Genomic DNA, 19,664 nt, shown 5'->3' with positions numbered 1-19,664 from the left:
TTCATTTTCAACCTTTACCTGGTTGAACACCAAGATGTCCTGTCACTTCAAATTTCGCAATCATTTTGCTTACAGCACAAACAGTCATAGGTCCATGCCTTATACGCTTCTGATGCCAGAATTGTCTGATAGCTGCAGCTGCATCGTTGCTGTTCTGATAGTACAGCATCACTAATAGCACCTTTTCCTACAACGTCGTTGGCACTGCTGCTGTAGTGCAGGAAAACATCTACAGTATGATTTTGAAAAGACTGCTTTGCTTTTGTACAGTACAGTAGAGCTAAGTAGCGGCACTGTGACAATAACTTACATTATTTACATAATTGTAGCTAAGATAGTTACATGCCATACAGTGACAAATTTTGTAACTAATTTTTTTTTCCCAATAAATGGCGAGTGCATTCTTTATTGTATCTGTTGTCCAAATTTCTCTTCAGTCTTAGAACTTGCTCCAGAGCCCTCTACATAGGGATACTTTAATTTTAACAACCCTGTATATCTTATATGTATATATATATATATTTTTTTTCTGTCAATCTCTTTTTTTTTGAAGAATCTTTGGACTACTGTTTTGATTTGATTGGTCTTTATAAAGGAACTAGTATCAGTCAATCCAAAAGAGTGGAGTCATTTCATAGACAGTTCAGTAAAAGTTAAAAAGCTGTGTTCTTTCACAATGCTTAACGGAAATGTGAAGCATCAGTTAAATGAGATTTAAGTATGACCAGTATAAATGGGATTTCTGTGTGAGGACTTCAAGTTTCTGAGGTTCCTTGTGGGTTTCCAAGGTGGTTTTACTAAGTTCCCTTGCTTTCTCTGCCTCAAGGATAGCAGGGAAGTAGATCAGCTAAGGAGAAGAGAATGGATATGGGAATTGATTTATGGGATTTACAGTCTGATGGACACGATGTAGGCCAAAATCCTTTCATTCAAAGAACCAGTCTTGCTTCCACTACTCAATTTCAAGCTGGAACCAGTCAAACAATTTGTTAAAGCACTGGATCTTCAAAGTGATTCCATCAAGCATATACAATCTGTTTGTACTGCGTTTGCACCTGAATTTTTTCAGATAATTTTTTTTAATTTTTTCTAGGTGATGATGGCAAAGACCATGGGTAGAGATTCCAACAGAACATACACTGTCCTAGCATTAATATGCGGGCAGGCACTTGCATATCTACAAATGAAATTTATTATTTAAAAGAAAACTAATAATGTGTGCTAAAACCTTTAGCCTTTATGACAGCCTTTAGTCTCCATACACTACTCTCCACCAGTCTCTTTTTTTCTTTTTTTTTAAAAATAAATGTCCTCTGATATTTTCTGCCATTTGGCTTTCGAACAGACAACCAGTTTGGCTCTGTTTTTTGGGCAGTCGTTTCTCACACACATTGAGGTCAGGACTCTGGGCTGGCCAGAACAACTTTTCAATGCACATGTTCTCAAACCAGTCTGTCGCAATGTGATTAGTATGACATAGAGCATTGTCCTGGTGATACACATATGGGCCTTTCCCAATGTGCTGCCACAACATGGGTAACATATTATTGTCCAGGATGTCTAGATAGAAATCAACATTTATTCAGTGTTCAATCCAACTACTGGTCCCAGGCCACACCACAAAAAAACTGTCCCAGACCATCCCACTATCTCTGCCAAACTTTATTGTTGGGACAATAAACTCTGACAGATAGCACTCTATAGGAATTCACTACACCGAAGCACAACCATCAGACTGGCAGACCACGTACCATGGCTCATCAATCCAAAGCATAACTTTCTATTGGTCCAAGGTTCAAGAATGTGAATTTGTACGACAAGCTAGACAGCATCTGGCATTATTCGGAGTGATTAGTGGAATATGGATGGCTGCATGACCATAGTAACCCATATTATGCTGTGCCCTGCACACTGTGCAGGTATTGACAAGTGTCCCAATTGTCTCATTGAAGGTACATGCATGTGCTGCAAAACTGACCTGATTCCAAGCGAACAATTCTTTGTAGGGCTCTCTCCTGTCATTCCATCAGCTTCAGAGGTTTTCAGATCATTTTATGACAGTCTCAGCACCAGTCCACTTCTATTTGCAGATCACATCATAACCATCAACCAGGAATCTTCAATGAAATGTCACGTACAGACCAATTGCTTATGTAGCACCCAATTATCATTATGCTGGAAGTCTGTTAACTCTGACAATCATGGTATCTTGCATTCACAATCGTACTACTCTCTTCTTGAAGGCCTATGAGCATATTCATAGTTGTCTGACATGTGGTGCTTGGATCAGATGTGACCAACTATCAACAGTGGGTGTCCGGATATTAATGGTAGAGTAGTGTACAATCAATGGGAAAAAGGTACCAGAGAAGGTGAGAAGAAGAAGCTAAAAAGATGGGCAATGATGTCTGATTATTGGTTTGGGATGATCACAGTGATCACAAAAGACAAAGACATTCAAATGTACATTTTAAGGAATATTTGTTTGATTAACCTGAGGAGGGTTTCTACTTTTTAATGAGAAATTGATTCATACTTTACTTTGCACAGAAGATAAATGTTGTTAATAAATCTGATATAATATTATTTCATATTTACTGCTGATGTGTGCACAAACTAAGATCATAGTTGGATTCAGAATACTCAAATTCATAAGGAAACGATGCAGATAAACTGCACCTTATGTAAATTTGTTATATAGTGTTACTGATATATATCTACAAAGTTTTTAAACAAAGACTTTGTAATCAAAAAGATCACAAACTCTTACATTGTAACATGAAATTGCAATTTGAGACTTGTTCAGTGACTTCTCCAGATATGTTAAAGCACAAATCACCCATTTTTGCAGTCTGTCTGAATCAGGTTTTATGTTTTGTCACATTATAAAATGAATGATTCCAATGAGTAGCAATTTGCATCAAAGTTTGTTTCAAATTACATAAAAGTGTAAGAGAGACCCACAAAATGCTAAAATCAGTTGTCTGAGATGCCACGTTCCATTCAAACACCTTTCAGTAATTTGCAAAGTCTATAGCAGGGGAACCCATTGTCTGTCAAAGACGATTCTTGCTCTGACCATCCTTTCGCTCCAAAAACCAATGATTAAATAGCTTATGTTTGCAACCCGATCAGTAGTCAAGAAATAAACTATGTCAGTACCTCATACATCATGATAAATAATTTCAGCTTTAAATAAATGAGCATCCCAAGGTTCTTATTCACATGAATGATGAGCAAAAACAAATATTACAAATTTGCCTTTCTCTAACTAACTGCTGACTTCATTTGGGGCTTTTCCAGTCTCATCTGTGTATAGCTTACCACATTTACATTTATTTTTGTATATTACATGTCTTCTATTATAACCTGTGTCAGATCTTTGAACAAACTCCCCATCTTATTAATCGGCTTGAAGATTAACTGAAGAGACTGTATTGTTTTACAGATTCTTTTTTTTCTTCTTATTTTTTTTTTGTCAATGCGTTTTTGAGTATGGAATCACATGCCATGTTCATTTACTGCTTGTGTTGCTCATATATTTTTTCTATGTTTTTGTTGATTACTTAAACGCCTTGAGTACCCATTATTTAATAATAATTCCTTTTCTGACTTCATTGTTGATTTTTTTTTTTCGTTATTACAGTTTTTCAAACAGGTAGTAGTAGTAGAGGCATGTGATGAAAGAAAACATGTGTATGAGCTTATGTAGCATCAGCCAAGGGGAGAAAAAAAATTATGTACCAGGTACATAATGAGATGCTGCCACTCTACCCTGAGACTGATAGTGTCACTGATAATGTCACAGTGGCAACTGTTAAAAACATGTTTACCACAGGAACTCATTATGAAACTGATACAGTAAAATAAATAAAAAGAGTATTTCTGCATTATTTTTATTGAAAAAATAATTTCAGTTCAATGAAATACAATGAATGAAATTTTTCATTGTGCTAGTGTACAATGAAATAATTCGTGTAAAATATATTATAATAACACCAAAATTATTGGTCTATGGTAACTGAAATAAGATATATAATTCTGACACTCAAATGATTTCAATTCCAGAGTAAATACTCCATCAATTGTCATTCCATTACGTGTAATATTTACTAAAGTATTTGATTTAATATCTAAATTGAAGACATCTTTCATAAATTTACAAAACTTCTTTCCAACCTCAGAATTTAATTCTAGATTGAAATCACCAGCGAGAACTATAGATATATGATCCAGTGGCTCTTCCAATAATTTTGCACCTTCAATGGAATACGGCATCAAATTCTTGTTTATCAATTTTTGAATTATATCTAACGACATCCCTGGAGTGATGTATATGGCAACAATGAAAATAGATTCACTATTGAATTTGCACAAAGATCCACAAATGTCTCCATTTCATCTGATACCACTGTCGTATTGCTGCTATTATGTTGTGCAAAGATATGTGGTGTATTGATGATAGTTGAACCTTCACATTAATATATCGCTACACCACCACTACGAGCATCTGACCTTTTAAATTGGGTCATACATTGGAATGATTACCCAACATCCAACCACGGTTCACTTAATATCAATATTTGCGATTGCTGTAAGATTGCGTCCGTTTCGGTATCTCGAACATGGGCCCATAAACTTTGTACGTTTATTGACGATATAGATATACCACTTTTTATGAAATCTTGCAGTTCATCCTGTAGAGACAGTAGCTTATTATTTTTCAAGCGATCTAGTTCAGCACAAAGTTCTATATTACTAGTAGCTTTGCCGTGGTGAAATGTGAAATCGTCGTGGGGATTTGTAATATATAAACCTTGCAATGAGGTCACTCGAGATAACGCCACATATACAAGTTGCCCTTTATGTTCTTTCTCATAATAATATACAACTTTGTCGAAGGTCCCTGCTTGAGATTTATGTATAGTCAAAGCACAAGCACATACTAAAGGAAATTGTGTGCATCTACATGTTAATTTCCTATTGTTCTTGAATGGAATCGTAGTTGATCGTTTTATAATAGGTACGGATTGTCTAGGTAAATGTTTATCTTTCACATATTGTTTATAATGAGATTGAAGGTTATGTCCTATTTTTGACTCAGGAAATTTCACCCATACTCTAACTGTTTTGTCATTCTCAAATTCGAAATATACTAAAGTACCGATTGCACCGTATCCATCGACCACATCTATATTTGTAGTAAACATGTACGGTTTTCCTTTCAATAATGGTAGAATGTATGGAAGTCCTACAGTTTCAGTCACTGACATTTTATGAATTTTATTTCAAATCCCTTGCGGACATAAATTAGTAGCATCTTCTTTGGTAACAAATCTCGGTTCTATAATTTTATGTTCATCTGGTAAAATGCTTCTCCATTGCCTATTTTTGTAAGAATGATTTGAAAATGTACTATCAGACTGTCAAACAACTTGTACTAATTCATGAAATTGTAGTGAATGCCATAATTTTGGAGAAATCTCTAATGACCTGTTTATAAATTCTTTCTATTCCAATATAGAACAAGTAATGTTAGCTGTTATTCCTACTGATTTAAATGCAATTTGCAAATTTTCTGCGGTACGTATTCACATAATTTTCATTGCCATATATAGCAATGTTGGGGAGTAACTCAACGACAATCAGATCTACAAATTTCACTTGATGCCATCATAAAGGGAGTAATTTTCAATCCATTTTTAAATTTTTTTGTGCATGTCCCAAATATATAGCTGGAAAAGAAAGTTCTTCTGCATGTATATCAAATATGAAACTTGTTGGAAATGATTTCTGACCTGGTGCTATACATAAATATTTATCTTCAGACAATAATAACGTTTGTTGTTGAATTAACAATAGTTCATCATCATTGTTGACAGGTTCCACAATTTCATCTGAATGTTTCTGTTCACTATCATCATTTGTCTCCAAGAAATCGTCACTCACTTTCATGCCGTAGAATTTATACAAAGGTGAATTTATCAAATACCATAACTATATTTTCACTATTTTTTTCTGCACACATCCATGTAGATATGATGTATGAGTATTTATGAGTATGATGTATTTATGTATGAGTCTTCGTTTTATAATGGCATATAAAACGGCATAATTAATGCCGTTTTATATGCCATTATAAAACGGCATATAAAACGGTTCATATAAAACGGCATAATTAATGCCGTTTTATATGAACCATCGTATTTCTGTTAACTGGTACATTTATTACTTGTCCAATGATCCCATATTGTCTGTGTTCATAGGTAAATGATAAATTTGCATAAAGGGTAATGATGGTGATATCAAATGCTCAGTTACAACATCCAGTGGAGGCAAATGAGTCGGATATATAAATCCATTTGACGTGGCCATAGTTGGTATTTGTCCCTCTTTTAATGAAGTATGACATGTATTACACATCATGAAAGTACTCACTTCTTGTAAAGGAAATTCATTTTGAAGTAATTCATATGAAGTTGTTGGAAATGGTTTCAAATCTAATTGAAACCATAAACGATCACAAACATTACAACTAAATCCAAATGGGTTTTTGTACACTAGTTTTTCAAACTCACTGTCAGCTCGTGTAGACACTATAGGGATGTAATCAGGAATCTCATTATTAGCCATTTCTAATTTCGCATTTTTTCATACACAGTATTCCTTCATTCATTCTGCTGGAGTTTTAGATTCCTGATAAATATCAGGCATAGTAGAACTCTGTGATTGAATTTCATTATGATTTGGAATTGTTTGAATTTCTAATTTCCTTTTCTTCTGTTCATGATATTCCTTCATTATTTCAGCTTGAGTTTTTTTTGGGTGCAGTTTGTGAACTCCAAGGCATAACAAAATACTCTTTTTGAATTTCATCTGGATTCACATTTCTGTCCAACTTCCCTTTCTTTCTTTCATGATATTCCTTCGAATGCTGGGCTGTGGATTTTGGCACAGTCGCTCGCGTAGTAATCATTATGCCGATATAACAGTATAACAATGTGTCACTGCTCAATTGTACTTGTTGTGTCACTGCAACTTGTTGCGTACCATTGAGTTTTCTTGGGTACACGTGTTGTACTTGTTGCATCACTGCCGCAACAAGTGCAACGCATGTGCATTGGGTTTCGTGACAGTTTCTAAGTGACATAACGCTTTTTTCCAAATAATGCCAGTAAGACCATTTTTAACATCAAAAAACAATTTCATTCCCTCTAAAAATTTGTCCAGTTCTGCCTTGAATTTATTTAAGCTATCAACTTCCACAGTGATAGATGGAAGTTTGTTCCAGCAATTAACCACCAACTGGCTAAAGGCAAATTTCTGCACATCTATTCTACAACTATCTTTCCTCAATTTGAATTTATTCCCCCTCAGGTTCGTAATCTGAGCAAGCAAAAGATTCCCTTCAAAATTCAATGTGCTCAACCCATTCAAGGCCTTATACACCTCAATCAGATCACCTCGCAGGTGCCTAGTCTCCAGCCACTGTTTGCAGAACTTAAGCCTTTCTTGGTAAGAGGGCCCCTTCGTATGCAGTACTCAAGGCGTGGCCTGACTATTGCCTTATACAAAGGGATAATCACCTCCTTTTCCCTACTAGCAAAATTCCTGTATATCATTGACAATACCCCATGACCTGTTCTGGCAGCCTGTCTGCATTGCTCAGAAAACTTCATATCTGACTGCACAATCACTCCCAGGTCTTTTTCATTTTCTACGCCACTAAGTGTAGTACCACACAGTTGGTAGGTTCCTCTGGGGTTACTTCTACCCATATGCAGTACTTTGCATTTGTCAATGTTAAACTTCAGTTGCCACTTCTTAGCCCATCTATCCAAATTTTCTAGATCTTGTTGCAGTAGCACACTGCCATTGCCGTCATTAACAACCCTACCAACCTTTGTATCATCTGCAAACTTCAACACTAAGCCTGACATACCTTCATCAATATCATTGATAAATATACAAAACAACAGTGGGCCCAATGCCGAACCTGCCTCCGTAGCCAGTTGGGAAGGAGCAGCAGTGCGTAACACACGCTTCTTGATTAGACCGGGGTTCGAGCCCGTCACCACCAAATACAAGGATGCGGAAAGGTCAGGGAATGACCACCACATATTCCCGGAGCAATATGGTCTTAGTTGCTAATGCTCCTAAAAATCAAAATAACAATAACAATGCCGAACCCTGTGGGACTCCACTAATAACATTAGTCCACAAAGAATAGCATCCATTAATTACCACTCTGTCTTCTCCCACTCAACCACCCTTTTATCGATTGTAGCAACTTACCCTTAATACCATACTGCTCCAATTTGTATAGTAATCTTTCATGTGCAACAGTGTCAAAAGCTTTCCTGAAATCCAAGAATATGATATCAAAATTATTTTTTGCATCTAGTTCCTTTGTAACCACATCATAGTACCCATTAAAGCATTGTAATATCTGTTTTAATTTTTTGAGCATGATTGAATGCATAGTTTATGTATTGGCTCGAATCTGTCACTTCCTATACATCTGCAAACTTAGCTTTTCATTCTCTTTAGAGTCACTAAAATGTGCAAGCAAACTTTATAAAAAAAATCACATGGGAAGTTCACCTCATGTACCAAAATTATTACCTCATGTATCAATGCAACCCTATATATATAATAAATGGTTGCTCTAATTGTTTATAGACTTACCTATGTGGCTACAGTGACATGCAATGCACTCATTGTCCTTCCCTCGGTAATGGAAAGCTTTACATCTCTCACAATGTGGGCCTTCTGTGTTGTCGGTACAGTCAATGCAGTGACCACCATGACCTGTTTTTTCATACAATTCACGGTCAAAATAGCACCTACTGGATTTACCATTGCAGTTGCAAGCTGAAATAAAGAAGAAAACAGGCATTACAAATAACCATAAGACTTTCATTAATTACTTTTTTCAGTGTGTGTGTGTGTGTGTGTGTGTGTGTGTGTGTGTGTGTGTGTCACTAGGTGTGAAGAATCAAAGCAACCAAGGCTATGAGGCGACAGTATATTGTTTGTTAATTGCCTGTATTCAACTGTTTGCTGGACAAAAAACATGAGTTTCAGGGAGGAAAAAACCATGCAACCCTGACATGAGACCAACTACCTCAGCCTCTATAGTATGCAACATAGTTCGTATTACATCGTCCCACTCACACCAGGTGGGAAAGGCTTGCATTCGAATCCTGTCAATGATAAGAGGCATTTCTATGGGTCTTTTTTCAGTGTGGCTGAGTTAGTGTCAGTCAAGGATAGCATGGATTTTTCTCCTGGAAACTCGGATTTTTCTTCCAGCAAACAACCACAGAACACGTGCAATTTACAGACATATTATATGTGGCACATTATAGCCTAAGGTGCTGATGCGCCTAAAACTCTACAATAACAACAACTACAACCTCAGCCACATTGTGGAAAAAGTCCATAAAAATTCCTTGCATCATTGAAGTGATTCAAATTTAAGCCTTTTCAACCTGTATAGGAGGATGGTGATTATAACAATTCGGTTATCTGTGAGGACTTGTCATTCATGATGGCTGGCTTTAATGAAAGGCACTTTATTCTACTCAAAAAGATGAAACGTCCAAGTCACAAGACTTGGACAGAACATTCTTGCTTTGTTTAATTTAGAATTACTAAATGCAAAAGGCAAAAGCAGCCACTGTCTGCCACCTGATCTATGCTTTCTGGATACTTCAGTAGAAAACTGAACTTAAATATACTTCATGAGGAAAATGTATTTATTTATTAAAGTGTTCACTTCATTCAACTATTTTCAAAGATATTTAACCAAACTTTCCAGAACTGGGTCTTTTCTGACTGTGTCACTGTGAGCCATTCCCCCCCGTAACTTGTAAACTGCTTTAAATCAGTAGTATTTTCAACTTCCTGATAAATATTTAATGTCTTTAATTCTGTTAAAATTTTGTTAAAATTCAGCGAATAGATTTATAACCTGGCCTAATGTCTAATGCTCACTACTTTGAATGCTCACTCTGACTCTCTCTTTCGACAGAAACAACTTACTTCGAAAAATATGAAAATACGTTATTTTCACATGTTAGGCAGTTATTAACATTCCCCTCGTGTTGGGTGGCATTGGAGTGGCCACCAACTTTAGAAAAAGAATACAAAGAAATTTTGCATTCTTTTTCTTAAAGAGGACCCCAAAAATTGTATAAGCTTCTTGCCCCACAAAACGTGGATCCACCCCTGCACAGCTATGAAAAATGCTATGCTGCTTTCTGCCTTTGCACCTTCTGTATCACCAATTTTCTTGAATGGCAATACTCTCTAATGCTGAAAACTAAAGGGCTCTTTTGTTTTCTCGTGCTTCATTTGTATTGTGATGCCTTTCAGTATTGCTTAATTTGTCTGTCAGCAAGCATTTACAATATTTACAAAAACATTTTAAATAATCACCATCTAATTTGTAGAGCCAGTTTTTATATTTAGCATCGTTGAGCCACTGATCACAAAAGTGTTGAATATATTTTTTGCTCATTTTCACAAAGGGCAAAATTATACACTATAATTTAATATGAAAATTCACAAGCAAAAAAAAAAAAAATAGTTACCTAGACCAAGTAATTGAATTATCACAAATGAAAAAGGATAAGTTTTTGTTAAGACACTGTTAAAACTATTCAGAACAGTGGTTTTCATGCAGAAATGATTTAAGTTATTGCATCTATGTTTTGGGCAGGATACTCCAGTAATTTTAAAAGTGAATCAGCATAAAGAAGCAACCCTCTACATTAGGAAAGTTAAATTGCAGAAAATTTCAAAGAAAGAATGTGAAGAGTTCTGACTGATTGGTGGATATTCGTATTATAATATCTTTCTCTGATCTGTAAATGATCCAGCAACAAATTTTCAATAAAAAAGATTACTGACATCAGAGTAATAAAATTACAAATCATTCTGTCAAATTGCAACAAAATGCAAAGAACAGTTACAAAAAAATAAATATATCTACAGCAATTAGTAACATGTATTAGTATCGAACTGGAAGTTTGACGATCGCCAACATCATGGATCATTCATAATTTGTGAATGGTCCATCTTGTAAACGATTGAAAATTGGAATTATAAATTTACTTACATCTTCAGGCTTTCTATCACAAGTTAGAAAAGAATGGTGGTAATGGGTAAATTTTTTTAATGCTCTGAGAAACTTGAAAATGTAGAATCACAGAATAGTACATGATGCTTGATAACAGCTGCAGAAATTTCTTTCTCTGCCAATAAAGCAAATGAAAATCTGTGCGACTGGCTGAATATTTTTGTTTCATTTCTCACTCTCGTTTCACCAGTTTTTCCTTCAACTAACTTTGCAACAAATTTTCCCACAAATGAAAACAAAATAGATACATATAAAAGGGTTATAAAATGTATTATTCATGGCCAGCAACAAACTCTGGGTCCTGTTCACTGTATAGAAACAAAGCAATAGACAAGGGTAGAATGTTGTCGTGAAAATGAACCTCAAAACCATGAATTTAATGAAACTGCATGCTTTGGAGTGACTGAAGTAGACGCTTTACTCTGCCTGGTCACTGTTGATTCCACTCTCTGAACACCATGGAATAAACACTAATTAGAGGAAGGGTCCCTTCCAATGCATTGGTCAGTTTCAGAACGTCATACGCGAGGATCAAAGGAGCCGCAATTTAGTTGTGCCTCTGGCTAGCATAGTAATAACTGATTCGTCATCCTTGTAGTTTTTCACTTCGGATAAAATAAAAAAGGTAAATCTAGCACGAACATCGCTAAAATGACAATGCTGGCCATAACTAGACTGTTATGTGATAAATTTGTGTATTGTGAAATAAAACATATTGTCCTCCAATAACAATCAGAGTACACATGCACACAAAAAATGTAAAGTTCGCCAACGTTAGAATAAAATCAGACTGATGTATATTTATATTTGACACTAGTTTTGTTGAATATTTTATGACTATCTTTTAATTACTAATATTTCTATAAGCATGGCATCAGTCTAAACAACACTCGGGCAGCAAGTTGCTCGGTAGATAAGAATGTGTTACATTTAATTAAAAAAAATTGCTCATATCTAATGAAATTTGTTAATTGTCTTGAGACATATATCTGTCTTCCAAATTTCACGGACTCCTTTCAAGCTCAGGCCCCCAATGCAGCTGCATTGGTATAGTTATGCCACTGAACAAAATCACTGGTTTTCCCAGAGATTTTGTCTTTCAGTTAGCTCTTTGTAGACGGGAATCCCTTGAGAGAATAGAGAAGCGAAATGCCTCCTGCATTCTTTTTTTTTTAATTTTGAATTTTTGGTTAAGGAAGGCCATATTCCCCACCCTCCCCAATATGCTCCTAGGTACAAGATTCACAAAGAATGACTTATATTGGGAACAGACAATGTATAAATTAGAATCAAAAGGAATACATGTCTTGAGACCATTAAAACGAAAAATGAATTCATTCTGTCAATGAAAACTGGTATTATCTTTCAACTGTCCACTTTCTTCAAACAGCAGAATAGATAGAAAGACTGTAATTTATTCTGCTTATTTAATTTAATTTACAAAATTTTTGTAATATACTTTACTTATTTCCTCCTGGATTTTAATAATAATTCGAAGATAATAGGTATTATCAAGAAACAAATTATTATATATTTTGTACACCACAATAAATAATTGTGGTGTACAAAAGAGCATCACATTAAAATTATTTAGCATGATGTCCAAAGTGTTTGAATAGTTTATTTCTTGGTGGATAACACCTGCAAGAAAAAAACAACTCATTTAAAGATATAAATAAAGCCTACAACAGGTATATTAATCACGTTTTAGCAACAATAATATACTAAGCAAATTGTAATAATTAATGATTTATATACAGTACTTAGTAACTGATAAAACAAGATCATCATAAAGCAACCACTAACATGCCTAAACCGAGGCATGTTAGTGGTTGTGCATTATCCTATAGCAACCACTAACATGCCTAAACCGTAAGTCTGTGTACTTCTTCAGTCACTGATTTCACTACAGTTTCCTCCTCATTTAATGACATAGGTCTTTATCATGTATTGCCATCGCATTCTTGGTCTCCCCCTTGGTCTTTTATCTCTTAATTGTAAATCAAACATTCTTCTTGGCAAACGTCTCTCATTCATCCTCTTGACATATCAAAACCATTTCAAAAGGGACCTTTCAATCCTATTCTGGAGTTTTTCAACCTGAATTCTCTTCCTAATCACATCATTCCTGCATTTGTCACATCTTGACTTTCTGGCTATGCTCCTCACAAATCTTGCCCCCTGAATTCTGCTTTCATCCTTTTTCCTCAAAGTCAGAGTTTCAGATGCATATATCAGAATTTGTACGTAATAGGCCTGATTATATAGCATTCTTACAACTCAGTGGTATGTTCCTGTTCCAGATCAGATCTTTTGGTTGCCTATAGAAATTCCCTCCCGTTTGTATCCATCTACAGCAGACTCTCGATTTACCAGGATCCGATTAACCGACCCACTTCAAGACTCCAAATTAAAAAGAAAAAAAAAAAAATCGACCTGAAATCATAAAATTCAAGTAATAACTAGAACAGGTATAAACAGAAGTTTTGCAAGTCGTAAATGAGCGACAAGAAGTGTCGTTATAAGTCGTCATTAGGAGATTATTGTGCCTATTATCTTGCAACTGCCGCTTGTCTTCACACCCGTCGCTCAAAAAAAAAAAAAAAAAAACCAAATTTTGCTTCGTTATGTCGGAATTTTTTTTATAGTAACTATTTTTTTTTTTTTTTTTTTTTGTTTAGAAATCGTGAAAATGATGAGCAAGCGCGAGAGAATTAAATAAAAACTTGAAATTATTCAAAAGTTTGAAAAACAGTGCATCCGTTAAATCTCTAAAGAACCATTTTATAATGTTGGGGACCAAACCATATGCGTCATTTTAAAAAATAAAGGGAAGCTAAATAAATAGTCGATTTTAAATCTAATGATTTAAAATCGACATCGTAAAAAATAAAAGGAAGCATCGTATTGGACACGCGATTAGTACGTGGTAAGTTTTTTCTATCTATCGCCATACTTTTTACGTAAGTTGCTGAACATTTTTCGATACAGTAAGTTCCCGACTTACGCAGCGTTTTTTATATATTTTTTTTTATATGACTGAAGATTTCAGTGAAGGGGACACACATTTCACTATAATAACTTAAAAACCCAGAGAATTCCAGCTATTGGTATTATCCCAAATGCAATAAGATTGAGTTTACTACCCATTTAAAATTAGATGCACTAACAGAAAAGCCCAGTAACCCGGAAAGTGCAAATTGTTTTTATTGTTTTATGGCAGTGACCTCCAGAAATGTGTTTTAGTAAAATGTGAGCACATGTGGGGTGATAATATTGAGTTTTCGCCTTAACCCTGTGAAGTTCTTTTCAGAAAATTTAATTTTGACTGTTATCATGGTGCCTACTAAGAGAATAAGTGAGAGTGGTAATAGTAAATCTATCAAGAAAAGGAAAGCGATTCAGTTGGATGAGAAAATTAAAATAATAAGGATGTATTAAAATGGCCAAACATTAACATGTATCGAACAGAATTCAGATTTGTCAGTGGCAACGGTGAACACAATAAAGGAGAAATACAGAATACGAGAAGCGGTGAAGCGATCCGCACCAATGAGGTCAACTATAATAACCAAGGCTATGAAATACAAATCAGTTTTTACAGTACAATTATTATGCGTGTTTTCTTTTCTTATGTGCCACTCCGGCTACTTCATCGCTGTCCCCAGATAAAGTTTTTAATTGAACTAATTAAAAATATATAACTATTTTTCTTCATTCTGCTGAGGATATCATGTGGTTTTTGTAATTTTGGCATATCACGGATATAGGAGCAATATTTTTTTAGTCATTCCCGAGTTACGTAAAACTCTACTTACGTAAAAGGTCCGGGAACACATCTCTTACATATGTCGGGAACTTATTGTATTTTTGGATTAACTTATTTTTTACCATCTATCCCGGAAAATCGGGAGTCTATTGTACTTATTTCTTCATCTATCACTCCAGGCTTTGTAATGGTGCTTCCTAAATACTTGAAGTTATTAACCATTTTTATCTCTTTCCATTGTAATGTATCCGTCAAGCCCACTCCTCTTTAGAATCATTACTTCACTCTTCTCCTGACTGAAAACCAGTCCAAATTCATTGCCCATACTAGCCCATATATCAACTTGCCGTTGCGCTTGTTCCCTACTCTCTCCTCATATGCACAGGTCATCTGGTCCTGTCCAAGTTGTTCCACCACTCTACATTGCACATCATTCATGACAGCTATGAACAGTAGTGGTGACAGGATGCCTCCTTGCCTCAAACCTGATGTTAATTCGAAACTCTCCATCAACCCCCATCACTGTTCTTACTTTGCTCACTGTATTGGTGCACATATTCTCAATTCTCTCCACAAGATGTTCCTGTATCCCTAAGTTTCTCAAAGCCTCCCACACTTTCTCTCTCTTTACGGCATTAAATGCTTTCTTTATATCCAAAAATGCCATCCATAATTCTTAATTGTGTTCATAACACTTTTCCATCAGTTGCCTGATGCAAAAAATTAGATCCACCGTCGATCTGCAGGCCTAAAGCCATACTGTTCCTCAGCCATTCTATTTTCAGTCGTTCCTCTTATCTTCCACTCTAACACTCTCTCATACAGCTTACTCACATGTGATGCCTCTATAATTGGAACACTTTTTCGTGTTCCCCTTCTTGAACAATGGAATGATCAAACCTTCTTTCCGGTCCTTCGGCACCTGTCTCTCATCCCAGATCTTATGGAACAGTCTGTATGTCCACGCTATCCCTGCCTCGCCTGTAGCCTTCGGCATCTGTCCATTTATCTCATCCATACCAGCAGACTTACATGTCTTGATGTATTTCCATGCCTGCACTACATCATTCCATGTGAAGTCTGTCTGCTCTCTCTCTCTCTCTCTCTCTCTCTCTCTCTCTCTCTCTCTCTCTCTCTCCGTATCTTCTCTTCCATCCCCTCTTCTATGATCAACCTGCCTTTGCCACTTTTGCTGGCTGTCCTGCACGTTCAACAGATTTTCAAAATACTTCTTCCATGTTTCTCTTATCTCTTCATCCTTGGTTATTAGGTTCTCATTCTCATCCATCAAGTATTTGCTCTGTTCATCGTCTCTTCTTCGATTCCTCACCATACCATACAGCATCTTTTTATTACCGTCGATATCTTGTCGTAGAGTTTCACTCCATTCTTACAACCATAGTCTTCTCTCCTCGTTAACTATCCTCTTAGCCTGTCTTCACGGTTTCATATCTCTCTTTATTCTCATCATTTCTGTTCTGAAAGTAGGTCCTGAATGCATTATTCTTGATTTTCACAGCCTCTCTCGTCCTATCATTCCACCATGGGGTTTCTTTCCATCTCCTTCTATTGCTTGTCCTTATATTGCTTATATTTAGTTTGTTTGTTTTGTTTTGTCACAATAAAATGAAATTGAAAATGTTCTTTGTCAGTTTTTCCTTCAGATAGGGCCCCCAAATTCCATTTTGTCTTGGGCCCCATGAAGGTATAACGTGCCACTGCCGAGAACATTACTTTTCTGCCATCCACCATACTGACCATTCGTTCCTCTAATCAGCACACAGCAACAACAACAAAAAAAAACAAAAATCTAGCGTTTCAACTACAATATAGCTGTATGTAATATTTCACAAAATCTGTCACTCGAGCCGAGTTATTACATGAAGGCAATAGATGCTAAACACATATCTGAACGCTCGTTAGAGAGAGAAAATTATATACGTATAAGAACTTCTGAAGTGGGGTCAGAGGGGTTTTGCAAGGTTATTATATATAACAGTCTGTACAGAGAGACAATTCAGTCGGTTCGAATACTGTACAATCAGAGATCAAAGGAACTGATCCCGAGCCTGATCACAGAAGGAGGGATTTCCTCTCCATTACTTAAGAATATTATTGTTGTTATTTTTAACATTGTTTTATAAAATAAATATTTTTATTTTTTACGCATTAAATTTTCCTAGATATACTGTTTCTTTCTTATTTTCTTTCCTATTTTCTGTTTTTGTTCCAAGCATGGATCTCTTTTTATGAATAAAACTACTCAAATTTCATTGTTCGTTGAACATTTTAATAAATGCTTTGTTTTGTTTGTTTGTATTTCTTTTATTGTTATTTCAATTTCCACTGCAATTTTGCACATGTCTAAACAACTCTTCGAATCGGCCCTATCGCCTACACAATTCTAACCGATTACACTACTGGGGCATCAACCACTCCTTTCGTATCAAATTTTGCGCTGGCTGCTCATTTTCTTGGCTATTAGCCATTCCTGATACACCCTTGAGATACTGCTATGTGTTTCAATACATTTTACTATAGCAGCTGTTGTTGTGATATACAGTACAAGTAACAGTAGAACCATTGAAGATTCTCCATATGACGTTAATTCTCTACCTAAATAAAATTAATTTGTTACACAAACATAACTAAAATATTACCAAAATATTATATTCGAATATGTCCACACGTCAATCTCTGTCAGGTGCACTGCCACTAGCAACTGCATTCTCTCATACAAGTAACTAATAAGTAACTTGTAACCAAATGTTTTTCCAATGGATATTTTATAAATAGCACTCTTCATCTTCGTAATGAGTTTTTTAGTATTGCATTTTAATTAATTTAAAAAGCACTTTCTTACTGAGAGAAATGCTGCTGTTTGAAGTAGTACAATACAAAGGCAACTCACAACTGCTATGCATGAGAGAGCTATTCCATTACAGAATAAAAGTGCTATTCTCTTTTTTTTTTTTTTTTTTTATAAACCTCGTTCTGTAAGCCAAAAATAGAAAAATGATATATTTATAAAGCATATACTTTTATAATTTACAAATATGTATATATTTGTAAAGGATGTGCATATACACTACTCATAAAAGGTTAAGCTCATGTCAAGTTTACCCTTCTAAAATTATTTTCTGCATTCCCTTCTAAAAATTGTAATGCTCTTAATGAACTAACTTAGTGAGTAAGGCAAAAAGTATGGCAGTACATGCATCTGAGTACTTTATGGTCACGGACGCACTAAGGTATTCCACAGCCCTGAGCAGAAATATTATTTTGGCATCCCTTTGCATATCCTAGAAATCTGCACAAGATTTTGTAAAAAAAATCGTTCCCTTGCTCTTCAGCTTCGGGCGCCCCGGGCAACTGCCCTGTTAGCTCGTACCTTAATCCAGCACTGCACGTGGTTTAAATCCAAGTTTATTGTATTATTATTATTATCAGTTAGTTAGTTATATGGTGCAAGGAAGCCTGAGGCTTATGCTGCATCAGCCAAAAAAAAAAAATTATCTCTTCTGATTTCAGCTCAAAATTCAATATCTGCAAAAACATTAGTTCCACTCTGTTATTAAGGTTTCATATTTGCAAAGTTCAAAAGTCTTCCAGAGCATTTTAAGTGGGTTCTGATGTATTGGCAAACGCAGGCTAACCGCAGTGAAAAGCCTCCATAATCATTTCACATTCAAAATTATATTGGTCATTTCGCTTACCCATTCTTCCTGTGAAATATATCATGTTTGCAAACTGCGAGTATTCTATATTATTGATTTACCTGTTTTGATTGTTAAAAAGCCATCTAACCTCATCCGAGGCAGCAGACGGAACTAGGCAATCCAACGCCTGGGGCTAAAGTATACAAGTACATCCCCATTATATGCAGTTAGTTAATCTTTATGAATTTATAAAAATGGCTTACTTCAGAACTGGATGCAGCTGGGCGTGGCCGACGAAAGGTCGAAGTGAAGGATGTGATTGCTCCTCCCCTCCTTGCCATACGTTTCAGAAAAATGTCATGTGACGAACAAAATTGTAAAATCGAGAAACGAGTTTTACCCTCTCCCTCGGTGCTAGTTTAAAATCGCGGACGAGTTTCTCATTTCAGTCCGTCATGTGACCTTTCCCCTGTAACATATGGCGAGGAGAACATGAGGAAAGCAGTGAGTGGGAGGAGTCTCCACCCATCAATCACTGCCTTCTTCCTTTCTTCTCACTGATAGTCTGAAGTGTGCACCCTGTTCTGAAGTTTTACCAAACAAATTACTATTGTAAGGATCTATGATATAAATTAATAAGATAATTTAAATAATACAATGAATAAAACAAAACAAAAATATCAAAGAAAAAGAAACTTACAAATATTCGTTTATATCCACAGAGACTGTAGTTTGTTTATATACGAGTAGAAACAAAAATAAAATATATATACACTAGTGTTCAAAGAAAATGCATCACCTAGCAATTTCACATTTCTAACCCTTTTTCGCAATGGTATGTTACATTAATGACTAGCATCACAAATAGAAATATAAAGAAAAGATATTTATTAATAGTTAAGGCAAAGCTAAGTAATATTTGACAGGTGCTCTCAATATATTCCAAAATGAGCATTTGCAACCTTTATACAACAGTTTTGGTAAACAAGACAATTATGGCTGAAATGTTATCAGAAGCCCTCAATTTGCATCAGTTTATCATTTTAAATGGAAAACAAAATGAAAAGTTCACCAGGTGCAAACTAATACT

At 35.5% G+C, this 19,664-nt stretch overlaps 1 protein-coding gene across 4 annotated transcripts in view; it reads right to left on the bottom strand.

Annotated features, from left to right (window-relative positions):
• The window catches only part of LOC150087322 (laminin subunit gamma-1-like), a 327,255-nt gene that overhangs the window by 242,608 nt on the left and 64,983 nt on the right, over positions 1–19,664 (bottom strand). For 3 of the 4 annotated variants that reach the window (XM_090371124.1, XM_090371125.1, XM_090371126.1), the window contains one exon: positions 8,689–8,874. In XM_090371124.1, coding sequence (XP_090227250.1) covers positions 8,689–8,874 — 186 coding nt within the window. Of the gene's footprint in view, positions 1–8,688; positions 8,875–18,693; positions 18,764–19,664 lie in introns of those variants that run through there. The other variant, XM_090371127.1, reaches the window with a different exon arrangement.

Source organism: Mastigoproctus giganteus, chromosome 4 (assembly GCF_048544385.1).
Source record: "Mastigoproctus giganteus isolate SK-2022 chromosome 4, ASM4854438v1, whole genome shotgun sequence".
In the NCBI taxonomy this organism is placed as follows: domain Eukaryota; kingdom Metazoa; phylum Arthropoda; class Arachnida; order Uropygi; family Thelyphonidae; genus Mastigoproctus; species Mastigoproctus giganteus.
Note: the sequence above shows the minus strand (reverse complement) of the source record. Positions and strands in the feature narration are given on the sequence as shown.